The sequence below is a fragment of the Malaclemys terrapin genome, chromosome 25 (genome assembly GCF_027887155.1).
Source record: "Malaclemys terrapin pileata isolate rMalTer1 chromosome 25, rMalTer1.hap1, whole genome shotgun sequence".
NCBI classification, from domain to species: Eukaryota; Metazoa; Chordata; order Testudines; family Emydidae; genus Malaclemys; species Malaclemys terrapin.
Genome location: NC_071529.1, coordinates 13,146,963 through 13,174,855, shown reverse-complemented (window position 1 = coordinate 13,174,855; position 27,893 = coordinate 13,146,963). Strand labels below are relative to the sequence as shown.

General features: G+C 44.3%; 1 protein-coding gene across 3 annotated transcripts in view; it reads right to left on the bottom strand.

Annotated features, from left to right (window-relative positions):
- The window catches only part of CDK12 (cyclin dependent kinase 12), a 73,781-nt gene extending 46,101 nt beyond the window's left edge, over positions 1–27,680 (bottom strand). For all 3 annotated transcript variants that reach the window (XR_008443292.1, XM_054014363.1, XM_054014364.1), the window contains exons 1-11: positions 26,090–27,680; positions 18,847–19,734; positions 13,132–13,308; positions 10,593–10,732; positions 8,657–8,827; positions 6,984–7,173; positions 5,617–5,673; positions 4,951–5,052; positions 2,641–2,718; positions 2,034–2,150; positions 1,177–1,308 (exon numbers count right to left, since the gene is read on the bottom strand). Coding sequence is in view for 2 of the 3 variants with exons in the window: in XM_054014363.1 (XP_053870338.1) it covers positions 1,177–1,308; positions 2,034–2,150; positions 2,641–2,718; positions 4,951–5,052; positions 5,617–5,673; positions 6,984–7,173; positions 8,657–8,827; positions 10,593–10,732; positions 13,132–13,308; positions 18,847–19,734; positions 26,090–27,153 (3,116 nt within the window). In the remaining variant the exon portion in view is untranslated. The remainder of the gene's footprint in view (positions 1–1,176; positions 1,309–2,033; positions 2,151–2,640; positions 2,719–4,950; positions 5,053–5,616; positions 5,674–6,983; positions 7,174–8,656; positions 8,828–10,592; positions 10,733–13,131; positions 13,309–18,846; positions 19,735–26,089) is intronic.
- Between the last annotated feature and the right edge of the window lie 213 nt (positions 27,681–27,893).

Genomic DNA, 27,893 nt, shown 5'->3' with positions numbered 1-27,893 from the left:
AGAAAAGTTCATGTGTCTTATTGGGAGTGTGAGCATTGTACATGTGGCGTGTGCAGTCTGTTTTGGTGATTGTTAATAAACAGAGGTTAAGTAGGATATTACTGTGTAAGGCTCTTTCACTGGTAAAAGACCCTGTAAACTCACAAAAGATTAAGCTCTGAGCCCATAGGGAATGGGTGTTTGCTCTGAGCCCATAGGGAATGGGTGTTTGCTCTGAGCCTGGAAGAGTAGAGCCCGGAGCCCACGCAGGGGTAAAGCTAGGTGCCTTTTGTCTGGAGCCCTAGGAACTGGGAAAGGGTGGAGGTGCCTAAGTTAACCGGGTTATGCCTTGAGCCCTAGGAACGAGGTAGGAGGTGGGTTCCCTAGAGTGTGCAAGTGACAGATAATTTTGTGCGGGTAACAGTCCCTTTTGACCTTAAAAAAAAGAACCTCTGAATCTAGTTCACAGGCCCAGGGAAAACCCAGACACCCGTTTCACTGCCTTGCATATGTCTGGATTCCTCATTTGGGCACGAAGAGAGTTCGATGGCAATACTCAGTGCCTCGCTGAGACCTCTCGAACAATCCAAGTGGGTTTACAGTTTTGGGTTTTGCTTGGGAACAGCCAGCTGCTCCAGCAGTTTTCAAAACTCAAACCCATCAGGGCCTGTGACGTGCTAAACTGCGAGACAAAATGATGGTCTCATGACAGGGGCTGCCCTTGGCAGCTCTAAAGAGGTCACAGGTATTTCCACACCAGTCATCCCTGCGTGCGGCAACACAAAGGAAGCAGAGCAGGGTTTCACAATCAGTGTGCTCTTTGGGGTGGAGCTGTGACACGCCGCTCAACAGCAATCCTTCTAGCCAATTAGTAAGCAGTATTAACGAACTCAAAAGGCCCAGCCAATCCTCTCTGGCAAAGAGGATGGGGGGTTTTAATTATACTTTACCCTTCTATATCATCCTCCATCAGAGGATCTCAGAGCACTTTACAAGCATTAATAAACTGAGCTTCAGCCGCTGTGAGAGATAAGTGGCATCCCCATTTTACAGAGGGGAGAGGCAAAAGAGACACCAAGGTAAAGTGACTTGCCCACAGCCACATGGCTGTGGCAGAGCAGAGCAAAGAGCCTAGGAATCCTCGCTCAGGCCACTACTTTTGGCAAACAGCAGTGGGTGATGCCGATTGACACTTACTCTGGAGGAGCCATCTTGCCGAGGTCCACATCCTTAAGGAAATCACTCTGCAAGGCCTGTTCTGCTGTGCAACGTTTGCCAGGGTCCAGCGTCAGCATGTGGTCCAGCAGATCGAGAGCAGCTGAAGGAATGCTGGGTAAAGATTATGGGGACAAGGCTAGAATTAAGAGGCTGTTCTAAAAGGAGAGGGCGGGTGGAAACTGTGCCACAGGCTCAGAAAATGGCTTGACCACTCCCCTTGAGACATGGGGAAGACCCACCCAGGCCACATTAATATTGGAGTCCTACCAGCTCAAGCAAGGGACACACTCCAAAGTATCTGTGGCACGAAAAACAGACACTGGATTCATAATATTTTCAGTATCACGTTAGCCATTAGTGACTTTAAATTCCGCTTTGAAGCCACAAGGCAAATCACAGGATTAAGGTCTTCCAGAGACCGTGCACACCACTGTCCTTGGAGGCAGACAATTGCAGCTTTCCCTTGGGCCTGGTTCTCATGAAGGGAGTCTTGACAGGCTAAGGCTGTGCTGGAAGTTTCCTAGCCAGTGGATGTAAAGTGAGTGCTGCAAAGAGCTGTGGGTGGGGTTAGAAGGCAGCTCATTCTTGAGCAACAATCACGGGGTAGAAATTCAAAGAGGTGTCGATGGGCCACCTCCAGCTTTCCTGGGATGGGAAAGAGTCCCCCAGGAGGGCACAGGGAAATGGGAGAACTGTTCCTTCATCCCACCACCACCTGCCCGGCCACCTAAAGGAAGGTGAAGGCAGCCAGCCAACGTTCTAGTGACATCACTAGCAAGTGGTTATAGAAGGTCACGAAGCCACAAACACAGTCACTCCTCTCCTCTCCTACTCACAAAGAGAACTCCTCCCGCAGGCGCCTTCGGTATTGCTTCTTCGGTTTCATAGTGTTGAAGTAGGGCAGCTTGATGACGTCCGGCCACACAGCTGGGCAGGGGCTCCCGCAGAGCCGGCTACAAGAGAACCGGAGAGCAAGAACGCAATCAACACGCGCAGCGCAGCCAGCAGGAGAAGCAGAAGAGCTGCCCAAGTGAAACAATTTCCTCTCTGAATCAGCTTAGCAAACCGACAGCCCAGGCCTGAGGACACACTGAGGAGGGTTAGACAGAAGCTCAGGTAAAAGCAGGATCAGGAAGAGAGAGGCTTACCTTGGTTTTAAAACCATTTGACAGCGAGTTTTCAGTGCTGATCTCTATTTTGGCAGGAGTGGTTTTTACACTCAAATACCTACACCCTCACTTCGCTACTGGTGTGAATATTAATCGTCAGGCATCGCAAGCACAAACACCTAGAGGCCTAACCGCTTGTATTTGTAGTTACTGTCATGGCTGGTCTCACTTTGCCAACTGATTAGGGTTCGAGAACTGCTGTGATACTGAGACTAAGTGCCCGAGCAGTTTCCCCCGCACTACTTCTCACAGACACGCGTGCACAATGCTTTACCTGATTAATTCAAGCTGAGCCAGTTCCAGATTGGCTTGAAAAATAGGCTTCTTTGTAAACAGTTCCCCGAGGATACAACTGGAAGAGGAAAACCGACAGGTCACGACAGCAGACACGGGGGACGATCATTGGACTAGTGTTGCATTTCTGGCTATAAGCAGCTTTGCCTGAGGGTTCATTTGCATCAGAGCTCAAAACTGGGAACTGAGCAACTAACCTGCGTGCGAAGAGTCAGCCATCACGTGCATTTAGGGGGGGGACACTTGCCAATGGCCCTGTTAAGATGGCAAGCCTGCGACATACTAACTCTTCTCGGGCAAAGGGAAATGAAGGCTTAGCTGGGCCAGTCTATAAGAAATGGCCAGCAGTATATCACTTGCCTTGAAAAAGATAAATTGAGTCTATTATACCTCCAGCTAGGGGGAAAAAATAGGGGAGGGAAGAGTTCAGTCTCCATTATCCATTCAACCCCTGGCGTCTATGGTGAGCTTCCGCCAGGAGTACAAATTAGTGCCAAATACAGCCGTGGTCTGAGGTGGGCACTTAGGCTAACATCAACTTTCTACATTGGACACTGAACAACTTGACGTCAGAGTTTTCAGAAGGGATTGGCACTCTCAAACTGGGGCCAAATTGTCAAGAGAGCTGAGTTTCCATTAAAAGGCCAATATAAGTAAGTAAAATTTACAAAAAAGAGCTCGGCCGGCCGTGCGCTGAGCTCAGCTGAAAATTCGGCCGAAAGCGTCACAATGAAAGCTGCTGGGTGCTGAGCCCTTTGGAAAATCTGGCCCCAATTGTGGATCCTGCATTCTTGAAATTCTTTAAAAATCGGGCTCCACGTTGCTAAATTCACAGGCATCAAATTGCTTCGGTGGCTATATAAGGCCACTGGAAGGCCCTGAGTTCTCCAATTTATGATCTTTTATGGATATTGCTCTCTTCTGAAAAATCTAAACTTCCTTTAGCTTCTCTGTCTAAATAAAGTTTTCAGCCCCGTGATAGTGAAGAACCTCCATCATGTCATCAATTCATTGATGCACTGAGTCACCAAGCTGCACAAAATGAACAAAGAGCACCTGAGAAATGAACTTCCCCTGTGCACCTTAACGGGGCATTAACTTCAAGGCTTACTTGTTAACATTTAAATGGTAATGACAGCTAAGCAAGTGGTTTAGAACTAAACACGGCCTCAGTCACTATAAAAAGCTAACTAGGTAAATTTTATGCTATTGTTCTTCAATATTAATGCACACTGGCCTTCCTACAGGTGTTCAAATACTCCACACTGGTTCTTAAGAGTAAACGTTTCAGTTGCTTGGGTGGTAAGGCACCCTTACTTTGGATCCAGAGTTTTAAAATATTTTAAACTCTGCCTCAACTTTTTTCATCAAAATATTTACAAAGCGAATACAAAAATAATACCCATGCTTTCACCAGTTAACTTCAACTGTTATAGCTAGACAGAAAACTCTGCTAACGAGGCCTTTTCTCTACTCTTGTCTCCACTACCACTAAGTCAGGGGACTCACAGACACAACATGGTCACAGTTTGTAGCACAGATAGGACTTAACTATGTTCTGTAACCACGCTAAAGCCTTGGACAGGATCATCACCAAACCTGTCATCTAGGTTTTGATTGCAGCATCTTTATTACCGGGTGTAATATAAGAATGAAATCCCACCTAGATCTCTTTGACCCCATGGAGATTTTGCCAGTTTACAAGTCAGAAGATTTTTTTTTTTTTTTAAACTGAGCTAGTTTGATATATATTCTCTCTCACTGACTTTTACAAGTTCTACGAAGTCCATTTTTGCAGAATATTAACTGCATTGGATTTGGAATTTATCCAAAGTTTGCTAACAAAGCATGGCTGAAACTATACCAGGAATGAAGGAAGTGAAAAGAAAGCGGTATTACTCTAGTAGGTGGGCTACGTATAGTAATGGTGGTGGTCTTCTGTATGTTAAAAATAGAACGTCATTATAACCAGGAATTAAGCCCTTCACAGGGAAAGATACAGTTACTAATTTTTAGCAGACCATCCCCAAGTTTCCATTGAGATGAACCCTTGTGTTAAAGTTTATTTAATGATAGTTCTGGTAAAGACACAAGGGTTATCATCAAAACATTTTTGGAACTTCTCAAATGTAGCAGAGATGAGATCAAGTGGAATCTACTTGTATGGTTGCTACTACATTACCAACAGATACAGCACATTACACGAGGCTATTCTGTCAGAACCATATTTGGACTCTTTCGGATTCTCACAGCTCAAACAAAACGCTACCAAATAAAACGAGGCGCTTACCCACAGCTCCACACGTCTATGGCTGGTGTGTAACGCTCCTCGCCTAGCAGCAATTCTGGAGGTCGATACCATAATGTAATGACTTTATTTGTGTATGGACGGCTGGAAGGTAAGATGACAGACTTACATTGGTACAGTTCTTATGTCAGTGGATCCCAAAATGCTTTAAGAACCATGGCCTTCGATTTCAAACACAGGGGCCTAGAATCGGGCATCTAAACAAAAGCAGCCTGGTTTTCAGAAGTGCGGGGGGCACACAGTTCCTCTGTAAGTCAACGAGAGCTGTAGGTGTAGCTCAGGCCACTTCTTTGTGTGGACAGCTTCAGAAATCCTCGCCGATACACCCACATACACAAATCACCTAACCCAGCACTGAAGTGCAGCTAACTCTAAACTGGAGGGCAGCTGAGGTTTAACAGCAACCCTGCTGAACAGTTAAGGTAGGAAGTGAAAAATAATGCTACAATAATTTGAAGAGCAGACTCATGGTAATCAAGGAAGGGAAACTTCTGCACAGTCAGCTGGGTTTGTCTAAGGAAAGGCTATCAGACAGCTGGCGTAGTATTACACATGTATTCTACAAGAGGCTGCCGGCTAGCTTCCCAGGCTGCCGGAGTATTGGGGCATCAGGACTCAGTGGGCCAATTCCCCCTCGGAGTGACTTACCTCTCTTCAGAGCTGTACAGTCGGGCAAGTCCAAAATCTGCAAGTTTGATCTGCCCACTGAAAAACAAAAGCACAACCACTGGCGTGAGTTACAGATGGGATCACTTACTGAAACAGTAAGAAAGGACCAAGGACAACCAGTGTTTGGCAACTGATCATGTTGGATATACCAGTCTGATTTTTAACAGATCCTTTGCTCTATGGAAGGATAAAGACGTACAAGCATTCAGTTTCACGACCATCACAAGTGGGCATGTGGCTGCAGTGACTTGCAGTGTTACTTCAGATTCTATCAGTTTTAATTTTCCCTCACTGGCGTTCAGATGGCGACCTGAAGACTCCTAGCAAACTGTCTCCAATTTGTAACCTAGCCCACAATGAACTATGCTGCGTCCAGCAACTCTAGCAGAAGACTATATGGGAAGTCATTCTGAGACTTCTATACCACTCCTAAAACTGGTTTCCAGGTGGTCAATAGTGAGGGACATCGGAGCCCACACCCAATACATGCCACCACCACAATCCCAGCCTCTAAACAGCTAAGAAATTAAACTGTGACAGTGCAGAGCATGGGTGGTGTCTGCATGTGATGGCAAGTGGGGGAGGGAACAGTCAGAAAAACCCAGAGACATTGAGAGAGAGGACGACTCCTTTCCCACATTCATTTATGCCAACAAAGGACTCAGTGGAGATGGTGCTGGAATAAACCCATTACATTCTCCCTCAGGGACTTTGAGACTTGAACCTAGCAACAATAGCTGCAGGAATACGCCTTTGGGCTCAATCACTGAACAAACCCCTTATTTAGTATAACTCAGCCTCCCCACAATGTTTTGTTGCAGATGGTTTTCAGTAGCAAGGTTTAACCTTGTGACACACCTGAATGAGCCATTCCAGGATGCCATTTCCTATTCAAAAGGCATATATGTTTGCTTTAACATAACCAACCCAGTCCCCTAAATACTACTATTAAATAAAGCAACCTTTTTATTGTAATGCTGTAGAATCAGAAACTGCACCCAGACACGGTTTGCCATCCTTAAGAGACCGGGATAAGCAGCAGTACATTTTGCCAGCAAAAGGTCTCTTCTGGAGAGGTTGCCACCAACAGGAAGTTAAGCAGAAGGTTATTGGGCTCATTCACCTTTGGTTGAAGACAACTCCTATTACAGATGCAGCACCCAGGGGACCTGTTGCTTAATTAGACTGTCACTTCGGATGGAAACACGCAGAAGATAGGGTCACTACAGCAGATAAGATCCTTGTATTCTTTCCCATGATCTAAATGAATCAGTGGCTTAACATCTCACAGCTCAAATTAGCCAGTTTGATGAAACCATCTTCGACCCAACCCAGTGCCAAGTTACCTGTTGTTTAATAAGATGTTGGAACACTTAATGTCTCGATGAAGGAAGTTCTTTTTGTGACAATAATCCAGCCCCTCCATCAACTGTTTCATGAAAGACTTGATATGGTCCTCTGAGAAATGCACCAAGCCGGATTCTAGCAGCCCCATGAGGTCATGGTCCATGTATTCAAACACAAGGTAAAAGGCACCTGCCACAGAAACAGACAAAGTTTAAGACAGGTGGTGCAAAACAGAGTCAAAAGGTTCAACATTTTTGGTTATGTAGTGGAATTGCTTCAAGATAAAGGCCAAGATTTAGAAAAAAGTGACTTGTGATTTTATGGGCTCAACTGGCTACTTCTGAGGCGGGGAGCGAAGAGGGGAGGGGGATCTGATCTCCAGAGGGCGGGTGCACAGCACTTTTCATAGCAAACGACAAAAGGACAGAGTGGAAGCATTAGCATAAGCTACTATGGCATCATGGACTTGAATCTGCTGGAAGAAGGGACTCTCCAAGTGCAACCTAAAAGAGCTGTATTTTTAAAAGCACCGTCAAACTTAGAAGTGAGAGAGGATGGAAACCTTCCATACCATTCACTGGTTCTTGAGACAGCCAACATTATCCAGCATAATAAAGGGACTGCCCAGTGCTGGGGAAAAAACGCCACAGCTAAACCAGCAAAGGCTAACTCAGTTTTAAAGACTGATCACTCACATACCTCCAGGGATAGAAACAAGTACACGTTACCCTTGGGACGCACTAAGTGTGCATCTGCTCTGTAAAGTGACAAGACTCTAAGATTGGTACTGTGGCATTCCACATTCATTGCCTCTCAATCACATTCATATCAAGCATACTTAGTTTACAAGAACAAATATATTTCTTCTAACAGCCAGTTCTGCAAAGTTGACCTGGACCCTTGTGCATCACCACCATTATTAAAGGATCTGCCGCCCATTTTTACACCTATGAAAATCCACAGTCTTCAGTAGGAACAGGGTTGCTCAAATGTAACTGATTAAGATTTAAGCAACAATTCAGTTGTTGAAGCATAAGGGACAGACTTCAGCTCACCCTCTCTTGGCGGTGTGATAACAATAAGAAGCGGGAACAAACTTCCCAGGCCCAACATTTTAGACGGTCTGATACCCTGCAGAGCCAATGCAGCCAAGGGAGAAGAAGCTGGAGTCTTCTCTTTAGTGCATCCGAGGAGCTGATTAAGTTGATACCGTTTTCCAAATGGTGTAATTATTGATCTCAGCCTCTAGCAGCTCATGAGACGCTGCCGCTATAAGACTGCTGCAAAGCTGGGTACTTGGACAAGATTGAATGCTTGGCGTCTTGCGAACACTTCCAAGCAATGATTCTATACCAGTGACCAGAAAGACTGCGTCTGTTGCAGGCAACCCACAAAAAGGATAATATCTGGTGCCGATTAACACTGAAAGCAAAATCAGCAGCAGGCTGTGCAGATTTTGTTGCTGTGATCTGCAGTCATAAAATACATGTAGATTATTTTTTCATCCAGATGCAGACATGTAGCAACAGACAATTCTAGAGTTTTCTCTAGCACAAAACCCTATAATAAATAGAACTGTATCAGATTGCTAGACCCACCCTTACACCAGGATAGTAAACGACGTGCTGGAGACATTTCTGTTAGTTAAACCACACTATGCAGCTGGCAATACCTTTGTCCTTCTTGAAGTCCAGTGCATCTTGTTTGTCTGTAACAATTTCCTTCATGTTAACAACGCTGCGATGGATCAACTGCCGAAGGATTTTAATCTCGCGAATGGCCGTTATGGGGAAGCCTTCCTTCTCATTGTCCAATCGCACTTTCTTTAAAGCCACCAGTTCACCTGCCAAAACAAGTCAGTGTCAAAGTGATACTCCAAATAATCCAAATGATACACTCTTGATGCTGTCCTGCCTCTGCCCTGCCCAGGCCTTTGAGTTTGGTCTTTTTATTATTAGTTTTCATTAAGAAAACTGCTCATTTAGTCTTTAATTATGTTCTTGGCAAAGACTTTTCTAGGCTAAAGTTACATTGGTAACAGAAGAACATTGCCATTTAAAGACAGACAGGGATGGGCAACTTTAAGGTAGACGACGGCCACAAAAGCCACTAAAACCCTTTGGGCTGGGGCGTGTGTATGTTGGGTCCTGCCCCCACAGGGTGTGACGTGGCTTGTTTGTGTCGGGTCCTGGCCTCCAGGGTGGGAGTTGGAGAGTGAGCCCACCTGACCGTGACGGCTATTGTCCCAGAAGGCTACGCCCAGTTCCCTGATCCGTCCCACTGGTTCTCAACACGTGATGTGTATATGTTCTTGCCTGCCCTCTGCGATGCCTTGCCCCATCCTGTTCCCGGCCCACATGCTGCTAGATGCCTGCCCTGAGCTGGGCTGTGGCGGGCCAAATAAGATGATCTGATGGACCGGATGCAGCCCTGGGCGGCTGCTGCCCATCCCTGCACTAAGACATTTTCCAAAAAGGTTACATTGCTCAATCTGAACTCCAAGTTTGTTTTGCTTGGGAATACTATTTCACTAGCTCAACATAAGAGCTACTCAGTGAATTAGTGGCTAGAACCAGACAGAGGGTTTCAGGACTCCTTTTTCCTATTCCCAGCTCTGCAAATGACTAACTATGTTACTTTCCCAAAGTCGGTTCAAACCATGTGGCTTGGTTTCTCAATCTGAAAAATGAGGATGCCACCTTCTTCAGACAGGCATAGGGCTTGTGAGATTCAGTGTCTGTAAAGCATTTTGAGAACTTTAGATGAAAGAGGTCCTAGAAATGCAAGATACATGACAATAGAGCCTCACTAATTTGCACTGACTGGGAGATGCAACACAAATTAGCAAGTGGACAGCACACTAAAGAGCAAGGATCCCACTATTGCAGAAAGTGGTTTGTTCATTTAATCTGAAGTTGGTTTTTAATTATTCCTTATACTTTGTAATTCACTGGAAAATGCACTGTAGGACATTGGGTGAAACACTTCGTATTAAGCAACCTCACTATCTACAATGCTGTCTCGTCTACTAAAACTTTGCTAAGTGGGGAGAGAACATCATCTATGTGCAAATTATAAAGTGCAGGATTAGCAAACTCTCCCATAGTATACCCACAAAACCAGAGACACTGAGAGCAATAGATGCTGCGATACTAGGCAGAGAAAGGTGAGTTAAGAACAGGATCGCAGTTTTGTTGAACTTCTTTGCTTTGGTCTCTTTACGTTAGAGTCTTTGTGGTGCAAATGATCTTATCTGTGGCTTGAGGGACAGCAGGAATGAAACAAATCTGTGGGTTTACAGGGCGGAGTAACACTGTGGGTGCACATGGGGAGGAACAAAAGAACAGTAAGGTGCCAACTTCCAATGAAGGTCAATGGGGTTTGGGAAGCCTCGCTCCCAAAGAGTCCTCTGAAAGTCCATGTCCCAAAGTCCATTACTGGTCATGGTGGTATTCCCCATTGAGTGGTAACAGCACTAAAACTGGAATGAGCTTTTAAGCAGGCTCACTGTGATAGCACCAAACATAATTAAAAAGACACCCAAGAATCACTTAGGGAAATTCTTTCAATATTGCCTTGTTCAGACTAAGGCTCTATCTAACCTTTACCTGTATCCTTGTCCTTGGCTTTGTACACTTGCCCATATGTTCCCTCTCCAATAATCCCAATGATATCAAATTTATCCACGCAGCGCTTCCCCCAGTCGCTTTCTGTCTGTCTCCTCTCGCCGTAACGAGGACAACAGATTCTGAAAAAGGGAAGATTAGTTTAAAAATCCCAAACAATAGGACTTGATCGTAACTGCTTTAAATGAAAATTATTTTTTTAAATTTAAATCCTAAAAATTAATAGACTGGAGAGCAATTTTGTCATCTTACCTATCCAACTTGTAACACAGGATTGTTCCTCACACTCCAGTGTACCTTAAATCTAGATAGTAATTATCAACAAGCAAAGGGATTCCATCACTTCCTTGGGGAGACTGGCATTTAATCTGATTGCAGAGTTAGGAATTTTATACAGTGCACTAGATCAGTGTTTCTCAACCTTTTTGATACCAGGGACTGGCTTACTGTGTCAGGGAGATTTCAGGGACCAGTGCCGGTCCACGGACTGGTCGTTGAGAAACATTGCGCTAGATGGAGATCAATTTTCTTTACTTGATACAGCAGGCGTCACTAGACAAACATTTATACCATCCCACACAACAATATTTACACATCATACTAAGAACAGGAAAACACACAATAAATGTAACTATCCAAGCAACAAATGTCTTCCTTAATTTAAAATGGCAACCACTGTACTCATTGTTTCAACCTGCCCTAAAATGAGGCCAGTAACAGGCTAGTTTCCATGGTCGCTTTCATGACTAACTCTCATTAAATGCTATTTTGTAAATTTTTACTCCAATAGCCTTTAGTGAATCACACTACATAGTCCTATACCTCTCACAGGCAGAGCAGCCAAATGGGACTTTTTTCTATGCCCATCATCCTGCAGCGTTATCCTATATCAGGTCCCTACACTTAAAGCACAGACCTAACAATTGTACAAGGCCAAAGAGCATAATCTGAACTCCATTCAATGTTATCCCTTATTTCCCCACATATAATGATCTAAAATAGGGATCAAGGGTTATGATGTATCAAAACACACTACTAAAAAGTTCTCAGGATGTCTCGCCATTCTCCAGTTAGCCTGTACCTCAAACAAATGGATCTGTCCTGTCTTATGAACGGAGAATGATACACAGGAGTCTGCTATACATTGCTCTTAACATGAGCAGGGTTTGGACAGAAGCCAATCGGTATTACTGTTACATAATTCTTTGATAATTTTAGATTTAGTAAGTATTTGGAAAACTTTTGCACGAACATAGGACATTTGATCATTACTTAAGACATAATGTAGCAAATATGCCTTGGGAAAGGAAAGGAAACATAGAAGACACTCCTAATTGTACACAAGAGTTTATTCTCTTGATGAACGCATAGTTCTCATTAGCATTAAAGAAAGTCAAGTATGCCCACTGAGTGGAGAATAAATCATCAATACTTCACCAATGTCATGGGTGAAGGGATGTGTCCCCTTTCCTGAACAACTGCTTCCTAGAAACACTAAAGATTCTACATCAGGTTGTTTGCCAGCCAGGTTTCTTTGGCTTCAGAATGAGAGGTCCTTTCCCAATTCAGCCACAATACTGTTTTCAAGGCAACTGTTAAATGAAAGTTGATAGGAATTTTCAAGGTGTACATGAAACACTCCAGTAATTCAGACCATAGGAAGGATCATGTAATAGATTATAGAACAATGGGACCTGTCAGAACCTTGACGAAATAAAGCCTGAATTACAGGCTCCATTTGGTGGGTGATGCAAACATGCTACATTTCACCTGCTCTTCCCCCCCTCCCCCCATCTGTAGCCCTTCCAGTTTGTTAATATTCAAATGGATGGAGAAAGGAGCCCATTCTCCCGCATGGACAAACACTCGCGTTTAACTGACAGACAGAGCCTTAAACCTGTCAAATGTGACCCGGAAACCCAAAGGAGTTGGGTGCAATGAATAAAAGGAAGCCAGCACAACAGGGGCTTCATTTCTTTCAAACAATGTTGTTGGTTTTTTATAAGCACAGTAGCATGATTCAAGCCTGTCTGAAATCAAGTGCTTTCCAGAAAAAATGATGGGTTGTCCAGGACGGAGGTAAGTTGGGCTGTAAAACAGAACACGCCCCTTGAAGAAACATAAAACTGAGATCCTGAATATGTGTAATCATTAAAAATGCACTAGGACTTTTAGCAGGGCGGGTAGCATTAACAGCAGTGTCCTGACTAGACTCCAATTGGGCAATTGCACTGTGCCTACTTACATTTCTCTCTTCAGATTCATCAAATTCATTTGGAATTTTCTTTTCACCCTGAAGTGACTTGCTAGGTTGCTGAGAACTGCTAAAACAGTTGCAGATTTAACCTCAGAGGTAGGTGCATTTTCATGATAGGGAAAGCAGTTTCCATGGCCAATTTATAGCTACATTCTAAAACACATTGGGATCCTTTTGGATGAAAGGTACTATATAAACACAAGATCACCACCATAAGAAGACACAGTTCAGAGATGCTAGCACGCAGGCTGTGCAAACACTTACTTTGGTCTCTTTTTGAATGGTTGTTGAGGTGGTGTGGCTGCCTTTGGTTCTGGAGACTCCGGGGGAGATGGATCCCCTCCAGGAAGCTCAGGAGGAAGCGGGAGGTCCATGAGCAAGTGTCGTGGTCTCTGCTCTCTCTCTTTCTTCACAAGTTTTGGAGGAAGAATCTCCTTTGGACTAAATCCCAGAAAGTTACAGCAAGTTAATACAATGTGGTCAGACTTAAGATGCCATTTCAAATAAAGAGGATCATAGGCCAAAAGTTTCAGACTTGAGTGCCTGAAATTAGGGGGCCAAGTATGGATTTAGGAGCCTAGCTCTAGACACTCAGGGTTAAAGTTAAGCATCTTTCTTGTTTCAAACCCAAAGTCAACATAGAAAAATACTAAATTAAAGACACAGTCCAGCCTCAAAAGACCATGTAACTCTTTGCAACTATAAGTCTCTCATGACAGTGGAATAAAAATTCTTAACATTATATAAACACAATAACAAATTGGGGATATAGTCTGTTATCCATTTACTGATCCCTACTTCCTATCTCCTGTCCACTCATTAAAACAAATTTAAAGGCATGTTCTGACCCTTATGCCGATTAATAGCCATTGCAAATCTACAACATGCAAGCAAAATTAACCATGTCTCCACTACATTGCTTTTAACTCATTAGCAAGGACAGAAATGGGGCAACAGTCATTTCTGCATATTGCAAGTAGATCACCAGTTGATTTCTTCTTTTATTATGGTACCAATGGTAATGCCGTGTTGTCTTTAACTAGCTGGAGACCGATATGTGGAATCTAGTTTATCGGGGGCGGGGGGACATGGTAGGAATATCAGGGAGAATTCCTGGATTTGAATAAATTGGGAATTAAAATCCAAGTTGAATGGCAGTAGGCAAGTCAAATTATTCATAATACTTACCCTGTACAAGACTCCACCCTCCCCAGGAAAGGGAAAAGCTGTCTATTGAGAAATAGACAAGCACCTTTCTTGGATCATTCTCAGGGCAACCTGCTAGGGGAGGTTGATGCTTCTCAGCATCAGCAGGTCTAAAATTCTGCTCGTCAGCACAAAGCAGCCAATGCAACTGAACTGACGGGAATAGAAAATTAGGAAAGTTACCTTACTCGCGAGCCACTTCCCAACCTAGCTGAAACCTGTGGTGAAACACAGTGTATTCCACAAATGAACACAGAACAGGACATGGAAGGAGGTTTTGATTGAAGTGCAGTACTTTCCCCTTTGGAATGACGGAGTTCAGATACTCTTTAAAGGAGCAGACCCCCAAAATTTGTCTTTTTACTTCTACTGAGGTCATCACATAGGTTTCGTGAACTAATCAGAAAAGCCCTGATACTCAGAGTACTGGAGGAAAACTGTCACTGACATGTATCGCTATGGCCGTTATAAGCCATGAAAATAACAATAGACACGAGAGAAAGATCCATGGGCCTGCTCTTGCCCCCATTTAAAAATCACCCGAAGTACTGCAGTTGACTTAGAAGAGCAGGACTGCCCCTGTATTGGTCACTCTTAACAAAGCAAAGAACATCAGAGTTAAGGCTGACAAGAGGAGCCCCAGAATGGACTCGAGCTGGCAGGCTAAAACTAGCAGTCTAAACGGGGGTGGCCCAGGTGGCAGCTCGGAAACGCTCCTGGGGGGGTGAGCAGGTTTGTACTTGGGCAGCCAGTACAAGCTGCTGCCTGTGCTACCACGGGCTCCCCTGCTATTTTTGGCACACTAGTTCAAGCACGTTCCCAGCTGCAGTGTAGACGTACCCTAAAGGCAGGACGAAGGTACCTCACTCACGTGCCACGGCTGAAAGTCAGTTCTTGTGTTAGAGCCTGACAGACTCGGTCAAATTATTTCACCAGCTTCGTATGTTCTAAATAAGCTAGTAGAGGAATATTTAAATGTTATTCATTTGGATTCAGTGCCTAGTTATTTCAGCCTGTGTATGCCATTCACCACCAGGATAAGCAGGGCCTGTTCCACTGACTTACCCACTTTTGCTAGCAGTGAATCTGTTCTAGATCCGTAACATTATGCAGTGTTTTAACATGCTCCACACACCTTCATCCAAAAAAGCCTGAATTTGAGACTCTTCTCAGCAAGCTGCAAAAGTATTTGTTTGACAGGGTTTTTGGGGAAGGATGAAGATGTGTGGCTAGGTAGCATCTGGAGAGGAGAGGCTTTTCTGGAGTGTTTTCATTGTTATCTGCTGATTGATGTAAATTGTAACCTTCATTTGATTATTTAAGGCTACTGACTAGCTGGAGTTAGTTTATTTGTACCTCAGAATTAATGCTGCTAGGTGGCTATTTCAAATTTGGTTATGGTCACGGCACATAGACTATTTGCATAGGCATTCTTTTTTTAACACTAAATCTAAACAAACATCACCTCTGCATTACCTAAACCCGAGAGTGCTGCATACAGATGGAGTGGAAAACCTTAAAGATGAGCTGCAAAGCTTCAAAAAACCAGAAGTCCACCAATACAAAAAACAAGGGAAATAAAATCCCATAACAGTAAAACAATTGTAGTTGCTTTAAAAAACTGTAATTAGCACATCTCTTAGCTATTTTGCGGATCGTCATTATCTCCCAGAGATCCAGAGGAATTCAAGTTATGAGAGTTAGAGTGATGTCAGCCATCACATACCTAAAATGATGGAACTATTCTTTTCTAAACCTTCATTTTCACTCCCTCCTCCTGCCCTCCCTGTAAGATGAAACATCTCATGCTGAATCTGACCCCAAAGGTGAATCCTTTGGAATGATACATCACAAGTCTTTTTAGCATTACACAAGCATGAAGAGAAAGGTACAAGAATCTTTATTTACTCAACTGAGCTGCATTTTGTACTTAGGCAACTCAAATGGGATTGTAAACTTCATGCTTGCCACAGTCTTAGAAATCAAGAAGGGCGTGTGTTTTTTCCACATGTTGGAAACAGAATAAAGAAATCTGGTTCACAAGCAACAAATAAATGATTGAAAACAATGTACTGTGCATGGTCAATGGGTCATTTGCAACTAACACCTGCTAACCCTAATGAAGTGGCTTTGTTTGTTTGCCTCTTCTTTTTCCAATGAACTGGCTGAGAACTTGTTTGCCAATCTTTGGGTGGAAATATATTCTGAAACTATGTTATAAATCTCTCAAAATGCACAATGGCAGTGGAGGTAAAATTAAGAAACTGACAAAGCTGCAAGTCAACCTTGAAAGAGTCTACTCAGCCACTCATCTGGGGACATGTACAATATTAGTATTTTCATCACTGCCACACCAAGAGGTGTGAGAGTTTGTGGGAAAGTTTATGATGCTTTACAAGGCAGTCTTAACTACACCAGAGCTGATTCAATAGGTTATTATACCACGTTAGCAACCACAGCATTATGTTTAGTGTGTACTTTTCCAATACAAGTACCGGTCTAGGTACCACATTAAGGCTACTCTTTCCACTCTCACTGCTACTTAAAAAGCTGAACAGACACACTGAACAACACTAAACCAAGTGCTGTTTGTGAAAGACAACATAAGGATGTACAGGTCCAAACTTTTATAACATATTGTAATGATCACAATTACAGCAGTACCTCGCTAATACTAATGCCTGAAAGATCCATTGAGAACAGTAAGTGAACAAAGAACATATAATGAACTTTGTTCATGTAAGAAGTGATAATAATACTTCAAAGGATACTAGTAGATGTTTTGTTTTACATTATGCAAGAATAATTAAGTCTTATATTAAGATATCCCAGGACCTCTTTACTGAGAAGTGGAGAGTGAGTAAGGGTTTTGGTGAGCAATTTAGTAAAGTAAAAAATAGTGGGAGGACCTAATGTGGAATCATTCACCAATTACAAAACTTCAATAAAGTATTGTGCCACGACAAAAAAGTTTTTAATCTTTTTTCAATTGATTCTATTTCTTTTGCCCTGGTTTATATAGATAATTTCCATCATCTTAAAAAGTGTGTGTCTGGAGTCATCTAGGGGATTAGTTAAGTAATCTATCGGATCTAGAAATTATTCGTGTAGCAGTTAACACAACAACTCACTTGGGAAAGGACTCAGGCCAGGTCTACACTAACCCCCTAATTCGAACTAAGGTACGCAACTTCAGCTACGTGAATAACGTAGCTGAAGTTCGAAGTACCTTAGTTCGAACTTACCTCAGTCCACACGCGGCAGGCAGGCTCCCCCGTCGACTCCGCGGTACTCCTCTCGTCTAGGAGTACCGCAGTCGACGGCGAGCACTTCTGGGTTCGACTTATTGCATCCAGACAAGACGCGATAAGTCAAACCCAGAAGTTCGATCGCTCGCCGTCAAACTACCGGGTAAGTGTAGACCTACCCTCAGTCTTGATGTTCTGCTTAGGGCTCCTCTATAAGAGAACTCTCAGGAGAATTAATTAGAAATAATTTAAGGTGTGAAATTAAAGTGGATTGGTTAAAGTGCATTAAACCCCTCTGTGACACAATCAAAAAATTAAGGTCACTTTTATTCTGAATAAGAGTATCCACACCTGGGTTTAATTTGGTTTAAGTAATCAGCTTTAAAAAGTTAACTTGGATTAACTTCCTGAGCATCCCTATGTAAACAAAAGCCCTTAGAGATAGACAGGTAAAGGGTTACCCTCTTCCACATTAAAATTATATAACAATGTAATTAGATATGCAGCATGGGGCACAGATAAAGAACATGTTGCATGTAAAACCACAAGGCGAATTACATATGGATGTAACCATTAAAACTACTGAACTATGCATGGTTTCCTTATCCCCAACAACTCTCCTCCCAGATCTGCTACTTAACTTCTGAGATTCTTTTCTTTTCTATGGCCTTGTTTACAGGACAAAGTTGCACCAGGTGCGATTTTAAAGCAGTTTAGTCAGTCTGATGCAAAACCCAGCGTCGACACTCTTATTTCAGTTTAAACTGGGCTTATTTCAGTTTATTATGAATAAATAAAATACTACCTAGCTCTTCTATAGTATTTTTAGTTTAGCTTAAGTCAATTAGTAATTGATTTAAAAATCCAATGCAAGTTAAAGCAATACAATTTGTTTCAGGTAGACAAGGCCTGCATGTCCCAACAACATGCTGTTAGTGTGACACTGCTTTGTGTTGTCCGCTCCTATAGGTCACAATCTTTTCTGTTACTTTAAACCAGCTTTTTGGATCATTCCATTTTTTGATAGTAAGTCAGGACCTTATCTTGCAAGCTGCTGCATGCAACAGGATCCCTTCTCCCATGTGAAGCCCCATTAAAATTAACAGCGGTACTTCTATGCAGAGCAGCTTTCAGAATAGGGATCTACTGGATTTGTAATAAAGACTGACTTGATTATGGTTTTTTTTTAAAACTGGTTTTAAAAAAAGCCTCTAAACTTCTCTTCCTCGCTGAGATTTTGCATTAGTTTCAGCACTGAATCATAAGCCCCTCAAAATAGGTATTCTGGATGGAGAGACTGACAAGATGATAACATCGTGAATGACGACGTGACAGGGCATTTGGTTATGAGTGGTGTTTTCAGTAGAATGGCACAGGCTTCAATAGAATCAAGTACAAAACTAGGTATCTTCTAGGAAACACATGCAAGGTAAAGAAGGAGTCGGCAAGCTAAAAATAAAATCTCTTCTCTGTTAGTACAGTGTATTCCAACCCAAGCAGAACTGAGTTTTCCACATGACCTTACCTATCCAAGTCATCTTCCCCGAGCAGAATAGGTGGGAGCGGGAGTGGAGGCAGCGTTGAAGTCTTCAGGTGTGGGATAGCAGCCGTCACAGACACTTGTGGTTTTGTAGAGACCTGGACAGAGGGCTGAGAATTTGCCTGAGTGGACAAAGCAGATGTTCTTGAGTGGGAAGAAGATGGCAAAGAGGCTGGGACTGAAGTAGGGACCTGAACAGAAGTCAGCTGGGAAAGCGGTAGAGGTGGAACAGCTGGTGATGGAGGCAAAGGAGGCAACGGGGGAGTCTGAGGCGGCGGTGTAGTTGTTGGTAGAGGTGGAGGAGGTGATTTTATTGAGGGCAGTGGGGGTGGGTTCTCCTTCTCTGTTGTCTCTGTCTCTTTTGGAGTTGCAATCTCCTCTTTCACTACTACAGACTTCGAGTCTTTTGTTCCCATCATTTTTGAGTCTTTAACTGGAGCTGCAGGCTTCTTCTCAGAGTTCTCGTCTATCTTGGTTTTTATTGGCTCCAGAGAGGTTTTAGTCTCTGCATTCATGTGTATTAAATTAACCAGTTCCGTATCGGAAGCTGATTTTTCAGATTTAATGATTTTGGGTACTTTTTTAGACTCTGTCCCAGTCTCCTTAACCTCAGATGAGCTGTTCTCTTTTATAGACAGAAAAACAGGTGAGTTCTTTGCCTCCTTCCCATCCACCTTTGCTGCGGCTGCCGCTGCTGCCGCTCGCTCTTTCTTTTTCCTGCTAAGCTCTGCTCCCAGGCTGGAGTTCAATGGTAGCCTAGCAGGCGATATACTGGAATGGCGACTACGTGAACCGGACCTCTGCTTTTTACTGTGAGATGATGATGAGTGTCTTGAATATACAGGACTTCGACTTCGGGACTTCACAGACTTCCTATGGAAAGAGCAGGAAGCAGAAAACTGAGATGCAGTCTGACACATACTATGTTAGTTACTGAAATTAATAAATAGGGGAAGCTCTCTTTAAAGACAAGAGCATTCATAAATTGTCAACTACATTTCTGACCATACCCAAGGCTTGTCTGAGGAGACTTAAATTAATGGCACCAGTCTGATGACACTTGAAAATAATCCAACATCTAGGGAGTTTCCAAGGTCAACGATGCTGCTGCTTACAAATCAACAATTGAAATAACAGACCCGCAAGATGAGGGTTAGACAAACCCCAAGTTAAAGAAGAGATAACAGATGCACGGTGCTTGACTGGAGGATTTTAGTTGAGAGGATGAGCTGACAGTTTAGGAATCTTTCAGGGCAGTAGAGCAGGAGGGAAAACCACAATGATAAGACATGAGTATTGCTTGTGGGAATGTTTTGCACAACCTTGTGGCGTTGATCAGTGGTGTTACAGTAAGGCAGTGATAACCCAGACCTCAGTGGCGAAGGAGTCAAATTAGCAATCAACATTACCCAAAATAGACACAATAGTGTGAATTCATTGTTTCATTTACTGGAGTACTATATATTCACTCACACAGTGTTTTAATATCATGTGCTGCAAAGAGCCACGAGAGAGACATTCAAGTGCTACTTCCCGCTCGAGAGCCTCAGTCCGAGTATCACTGCAATAAGACATTCTCCGAGTGAATGCCACTTTTTCCCACAGATCATCTTCACTCCAAGTAGAGGTTTTACTACTACCATAAATGCATTTGCACACTGCAAGTCAGAAAGACAATTTGAGGCTTTCATCCTGATTTAGACATGTTCAGAGATACTCTAAGTCTGAATTTACAATAAGGGGACTACAATTTATTACATAAGCAGAGATATGAAATGCATTTGGAAATCTGCACTCTAGTGTGAGCCACAAATAAGGAGGAAAATGCCTTCCTTTAAAAGGATACAAGGTGAACAGAGGATGGACTTGGGTTAGGCACAAATCTGCAATATCTGTCAATCTAGTGGAGATTAGGGATGAAGCTTCATTGGAAAGACTGAAAAATAACCCCACCCCCGCCCAGAAAACTGGTATTTTCAATTCACAGGTCAGTGAATATTTTCTCCTCTTCAAGGGAGACTGGGATTTTGCAAGGCATGGGACAGTGCATTTTATAAGTAATGTGTAAACGATGGACTTTAATGATTTGGAAGCCACATGTTACTAAAAAATAAAAAAGAATCTTGAAGTAAGACTCTACCCATGCTTAGTTGAAATCATGCTCACAACTGATTTTTACTCTATGACCTATTCAGACCTAGAGTTCTCTGACCACAGTAGAAAATATAGCATGATTTTAGATCATGGTTAAAAGAAATTCCCTTTTCCACACAGTTCAGAAAACATGTAAGCTATAATTGAAATGCAGAGTAAGAGATTAATATAATTTGCATGGGAAAAGAGAATCACAATTTTAAACAAATATTCTGACAACATAAATGCTTTAAAAATAAGCTGAGGGATAGAAATGGCTTATTATAAAGCATTTCACTAGCCATTTGTGATTGTAGAGGCCAAATATCAATGAGACTAAATGGATCTTACTTTTAGACTTAAAGAACAAAAATAGCAATAAGAATATAAAGAAAAAGTCAAGACTTATTTCAGATTCTGTCTTCAATGTTCATGGAAGTTGTGTGAACCAGAATCTGGCAATATGCCTCGAGCTGGTATGTCGTCTTCAGGGGACTCTGGATAATCAGTTTAACTGTCACACACACACAGGCAGAATTTGCCATTTGGCGAGTAGTTCACTTTCCACATCCCGCTGCAAAACTGTCAGGAGCTGAAATAGCTAGCAGCATGCTTTCACTGCACTCAGAGGTCACACTTGCAGACTTTGCTGAGGACAACATTCCTAACTGAACTTGTATGACATGGGTAGCTGCAAACAGAGCTAACTTCATTCTGAAACCTCGACAGCACTGAATCCTGCACTAAATCCCAGCTACAAGGGATTCATAACATGGATCTGGAAACCTCCCCCTCAACAGGCAATATTCGTTTTTGTTACCGCTGACTGCATTGAAATATGTTTTAAGAGAAGCAAATATATACAGGAAGTTTTGTAAGGTGTTTCCCCTGTCTAGAGTAATCACTGAGTAACTTTATCTCTGACCAAGAGGTTAGTGATTTGCCCTCAAACATCACCTTTGAAACCAACACTGCAGTGCAGATTACCTAGTTTATAGTACTTAAAAAGGAGGAAAACCTCCCAGCTTTAGAGATGTTCAAGCTTTTCTTTCCAGCTACAGTGGAAGGGTAAAAAAATTCCTGTATTTCTAATGCAGGAAACTGGACATGTAAAATGCTAGCCATCAGGCCCGTGAATTAAGATAAAGGTATAAACGGGAAAGAATGGGAATGGCTCACTACAGAAAACCAAAGCACACTGGCAACAGGTACATTTCTCTGCTACAATCAGAGCTGTACCAAAGAAAGATATCTCGGAGGAAGAACTAATAGAAATCTCTAGCCCTATCTATACTATGAAACGACGTTGCTAAGAGTTGTTAGCAACAGTTTGCCCTCAACCAGTGATGAATGCAGAACAAGACATGATAGAGAGAGCACAATCGGACACTTCCAGAATGCCTGTCACCTGAGGCTCTAAGAGCAATCTAAAAATATTACGCATATCTCACAGGTGAGATTATTCGGCATTATACCCCCATTATACAGTGGAGAAATCACAAGCATAGTGGTGAAGTGAAAGTTAGTGGCAAAGGTGGGACTAGGACCTAGGCATCTTGACTCCTGGTTTCTTGTTTTAACTACTAGAGCAGGGGTGGGCAAACTTTTTGGCCCGAGGGCCACATATGGGTATGGAAATTGTATGGTGGGCCATGAATGCTCATGAAATTGGGGTTGGGGTGTGGGAGGGGGTGCGGGCTCTGGCTGGGGGTGCAGGATCAGAGGTGGGGATGAGGGGTTTGGTGTGCAGGAGGGTGCTCCGGGCTGGGACCAAGAGGTTTGGAGGCTGGAAGGGGGATGAGGGCTGGAACAGGGGTGCAGGGGGCTCAGGGGTGCAGGCTCCAGGCGACACTTACCTCAAGCGGCTCCCGGAAGCAGCATCATGTCCCCCATCCGGCTCCCTACACAGAAACGCATCTGGGCGGCTCTGCTGCACGCTGCCCTGTCCGCAGGCACCACCACTGCAGCTCCCATTGGCCACAATTCCCGGCCAATGGGAGCTGCAGGGCGGCGCTTGGGGTGGGGGCAGCATGCAGAGCGGAGCTCCCTGGCCGCCCCTACGCGTAGAAGCCGGAGCGGGGACATGCCTTTGCTTCCAGGAGCCGCGCAGAGCAGCCCCCAACCCTGCTCCCCAGCTGGAGCGTAGCAAGCTCCCGACCCCGCTCCCCAGTGGGAGCTCGAGGGCCAGATTAAAACAACTGGTGGGCCAGATGCGGCCTGTGGGCCGTAGTTTGCCCACCCTTGCACTAGAGAAACTACCTCAAATTAAATCCTCTAAATCCAGTTCACGGACATTTGACAATATGTGATTTTGTGCTGCACACCAGTGACTATGGCGCACATACAAACCCAGAAACTAAAACCTCATAATAGTGTGCAAGCTGACATCCATCAAGTGGGGTGTTACCTGAATTCTTTCTCTTGGCTATAGCTGCAATGGTATGGTTACGACAACTGCTATAGAAGACAAGTGATTACATCTGTTACCTTCCCTCCCAACCAAAGACTCTACATTTCCTCCTTAACCAAAAGCAGTTTATTTGGAAAGGCCACTTGGAATGTGAGGGGCAGTGTGCTTTCTGCATCAGGGACATACCTGTATTCAGTTCACCATCTTCCTTCTCAGACTACATTTTGGGAATGGGGACATAAAAGAATCACTAGAAAGGATTTCACTCTCAGCCAATGAAAAAACATCAGTGCCACAGGAAAGACTCTTTCATCCCCCTCTGAGGAATTTACACTAAACTTTCCTCACTGCATGGAATGCATGTTCAGTGAAGCAACAACCAACATACACACAGGAGTTCTGATTTTCAGTTTGCTTAACAGTTAGAAAGAAAATAAGGTCTGAAAATTTCCCTTTGCTCATTTAAATGTAATAGTGTTCTTTGGGGTAGCCATTTTCTGAAGGCTTCTTCCACACTCAGTTGACTCCTTATTTCCTGCTTCGTGTTGCTCAGTGAAACTGAGCTTTGATTATAAAAAGTGTGCTATACAAAAACTGCAGGCCAGCTTCAGGAGAAAGGGGCGGGACCGTGGTGGGTTATCAATTTAACCCTAGATTCAAAGAATTCAAAATAAACAGCGTCTAAACAAGCAGTAACCTTTGGAATTTTTTTTTTATTTGGCTAACTAGCTAAGTGCCATACCAGAAAGGTGTGCTCAAAAACTTTCCCACATGGCTATGCAAGTTCACGGAAGCACATTCAAAGCGGCTTCCATAAAACCAGGCTCGGAAAAAGTGATGTTCACTTCACAGGAGTAACTAGCATTATACAAGAAGTGAGATTTTTACCCACGAAAGCTTATGCCCAAATAAATCTGTTAGTCTTTAAGGTGCCACCAGACTCCTTGTAGCATTATACAGACCAAATCAGCTATTGCTATTTGGGGTGTGTTGGGGGAAGAAGGGGAATGGAGGGAAAACACAAGCGCTTTAGGATCCCACTGATTCCTCTACTACCCTCCAATCCAATAGCAACCCTCTTGCTGGTGAAGGAAGAGTAGATACACACCCTTAACAGAGCCTACGAGCACAGCCAGAAAGGATACACGAGGCATCTGCCACCCAGTCAACTTTTCCAGGGGTGTTAAAGCGCACAGTCTATGAAAGCAATGTCTTCATTCCCCAAAAAGTATTTGGTTTTGGTTTGTTTTTTTACATGGAGATAGCCATCTCGATATAAAATCCTAGTGGAGATAAGGGACAGGTACCTTTTGCTTCCATGCAGCTAGTCAAATAAATTCCAGATGGGGAAGAATAGGATTGACCTCAATGAGCTAAATCAAGGCAAAAATTACCAATACCTTATCGCCAGTAGGATTTTACCCTGGAGATAGCTATTTGCTGTGAAGAGAAAGGCAATGTTCTTAGCCCATACCAGCCCTGATTTTCATCGGAAAGCCGACTCCTTAAATGTTGAGAGCCGTGGATGTGGTTTTAGGGCTCAATTCCACAAGCAACGAGTTCAATGGACTACCCACATGAGAAATATCAATCACATAGCTAAAGATGCACAGGACCAATCTCCTTGCTCACAGCCCGCAATGGAATCCAGGGAAGCAACACAACTAACATTGTACATGTTGTTTTGACCATAAGGACTTACTTCATACAAGTTCAGCTCGGACTTATGATAAAGCTATAACCATAGCTCCATAACACACATGCTGTGAACTGGAAGTTCACTGAGGCACAAGCTTTAGACTGAAAAATAATCTGTGTTAGGCTACCTATCAATCTGTACTCAAAATACTCTTGATTACTACACATCCGAAATAAAATGCAGCACTATTACTAATTTCAAACAAAAATGGGTTGTGTGCGTGTGTTAAAGTTACTGGTGCAAAAAGAGAAAAAAAAAAATACATCTGTTCCAAAATAAAGAAGTTACCTAATTGCCCTTCTAGAATGCCCAGGAGCTATTTAAAACAAATGGAAGCAAATGATCCATAACTGAGCAGAACACAGACTGAGAAAAGCAAGTTTAAACTAGAAAGAAGCAACTTAAATACGGTCAACTAATTATGATGAAAGGAAAGAAAACAATTAATCAGTTCAGAGTGAGATATGCCCAGAATTAAACAATCTTTCTGAAAACTGTGATAAATCTTTTTCTTAGAATTTTGACCAAGGTTTCCAGAACGTGAGAGCTTTTTTAAGTACATTTAGTGCTAGTGAAAGGTGCTGGGTTTTCAGCACTAGAAATTTAAATACTTTCCACAGAACACTCACTACTGCAAACTTCCCCACAATGCTTCACTCATGTTCTGCAGGAGCCACTTCTAGAGGCAAGTGTAACTCAATCCTAATGGCTCATTCAGTCTTGGCCTCTTTGCTGAGGCTGCCAACATTGAGGCTGATTAGTGCCAACAATGGTGGTGCTTTTTAAGATGCGGACATCTATCCAAAGCGAACTGTAACGAGCCCCAGCAAACTCACACAGATCAGTGAGGAGCCCTTGGCAGTAATAAGTGAACACTAATTACCTGGGCTAGATCTGAATAGATGATCTAGAGGGTCAATCGCTCACATCCCCAGAGCCATTCAATCGCCCCCCGACACATAAAAGACAACATAGAGATCACACACCTGGCTACTGGACTTCGGCTCACTGACCGCTTGGCAACAAAAGGACTGCTCGAGCGCCTTCGGCTGTATGGGCTGGGTGATCTCCCACTGTACGACCCACTTCCCCTCTCATAACTGGAAGAGCGCCTCCTGTTGTATGGGCTGGCAGACCTCTGTCTCCTACTGTAAGGACTAGGAGACCGAGTGTTGGACTGGTATGCTACAGGTTCCTTGTAGGGTGGGCTGACCGACTGCCTGCGCGATGAGCCACCAGGGCTCTTCTTGTAGGAGTCATAGTTGCTGGATGTATGCGACCGTGGAGGGCTGAGATCATATTCTTGGGTGTAGGATGCTCCTGAGGGGCTGTCATCCTGTTTGGGGCTGTCAGCCCATTTCCTATGGGGACTTCTTGATTTCCGTTTTGGACTGTCAGTTGCTTTGTAGCTTTTCAGGGTGTCCCTTTTCCGATGGCTTTTACTGCGGTCTTTGTGCCCAGACTTCAGCTCCCGCTCTTTTCTGGACTTCTCCTTGTGTGCTTTGGATGACCTGGACTCTTTGTTGCTGCTTCTTGAGGGCTGTGACTTAAAGTGTTCCTCATTCTCCTCGTTGAGTCTCTTGGAAGTCCCTGACACCCGGTCCTTGGTGGACCCTGACTTGCTGGACACCTCCTGATTCTTTTCCAGCTTCTTCTCCTTTTCCACCTGCTTACTCCTGATCAGCTCCCGAACACGTTTGTGCTGGTGGTGCCGGTGCTTGTGCAACCTGTCGCTCCTGTCTGAACTCCCTTTCCTCTCGTCATTCTCCCTTCTTTCCAGCTTGAGGGCCACATCATCTGAGAAGGTGTCCGAGTCGGAGCTGATGTCATCGTACTCCACCAGTGGCTTGATCATTGCGCCCAGTGGTGCCGCCGTCTCTTGAGCCACCAGCGGCGAATCTTTGGAGTGCTTGGACCTGTGCCTCTTGTGTCTGGAGACCAGCCGGTGCCTCTCCTTGCTGTTTGAACTGCCACTGCTGGATGTCTGCAGCTGCAAGGACCCCCCTCCTCCTCCATCCTTCTTGCCCCCATGTCTCTCTGGATTTGGCATTCCTTCTCCACTGTGCTTGCAAGAGGGGAGGGGGGAATCCTCCAAAACCCCCAAACTTTAAACCCCAGTCACCCCCCCTCTATAGGCCTCTCTCCTCTTTCCGTGGCTCTCCTTTCTCCTCCCACCATTCACAGCCACGTCCCCCCTTTGCCTTTCCTCCCTCGTTCTAGCTCTCTCCCTCCTTCATGGGGTGCAGCTCTTTGGATCAGGCCCCGGGGTGGGTGGTGGGGGGAGGGGAGTTGACCTCACGGGGCCCCTGGGCAGGAAGCTACAGGGCCTGGAAAGCCCCAAGGAGGGGGGCCTTGGGAGGGGGGGGGCTGGGCCCACGAGCGGGCCCCCTGGCCTGGGCAGAGGGTCCTCTAGGCAGGGGCCCCCTGGGCCTCTGAGCAGGTCCCTAGGCCCGGCTCCCTGAGTAGCTCCCACCCCCTCGGCCGCGGTGCGGCGGGTGCCCGGCTCGCGGCCCCCTTTGTCCGCCCCGCTCTCGGGGCCGCCTCCCCTCTCACTTCCCAAAGCGAAACGGCACCGCTTCCAAGGGGGCAGCCGCCAACTCTCGCGAGACTCCTGCTCTCGCGTGATGAGCGCAGCCTCCCCGGCCCCCCCCCCCGGCTCGGCCCAACCCCGCGAGAAACGCCGGCCGGGCCCGCTCAAGCCTCGCGAGAGCGCCTCAACAAAACTTTATTGAGCAACCTGGTAACGCGGTCAGAGAAACAAGCGAGCACAAGGCGGCCTCTCTTTTCAAC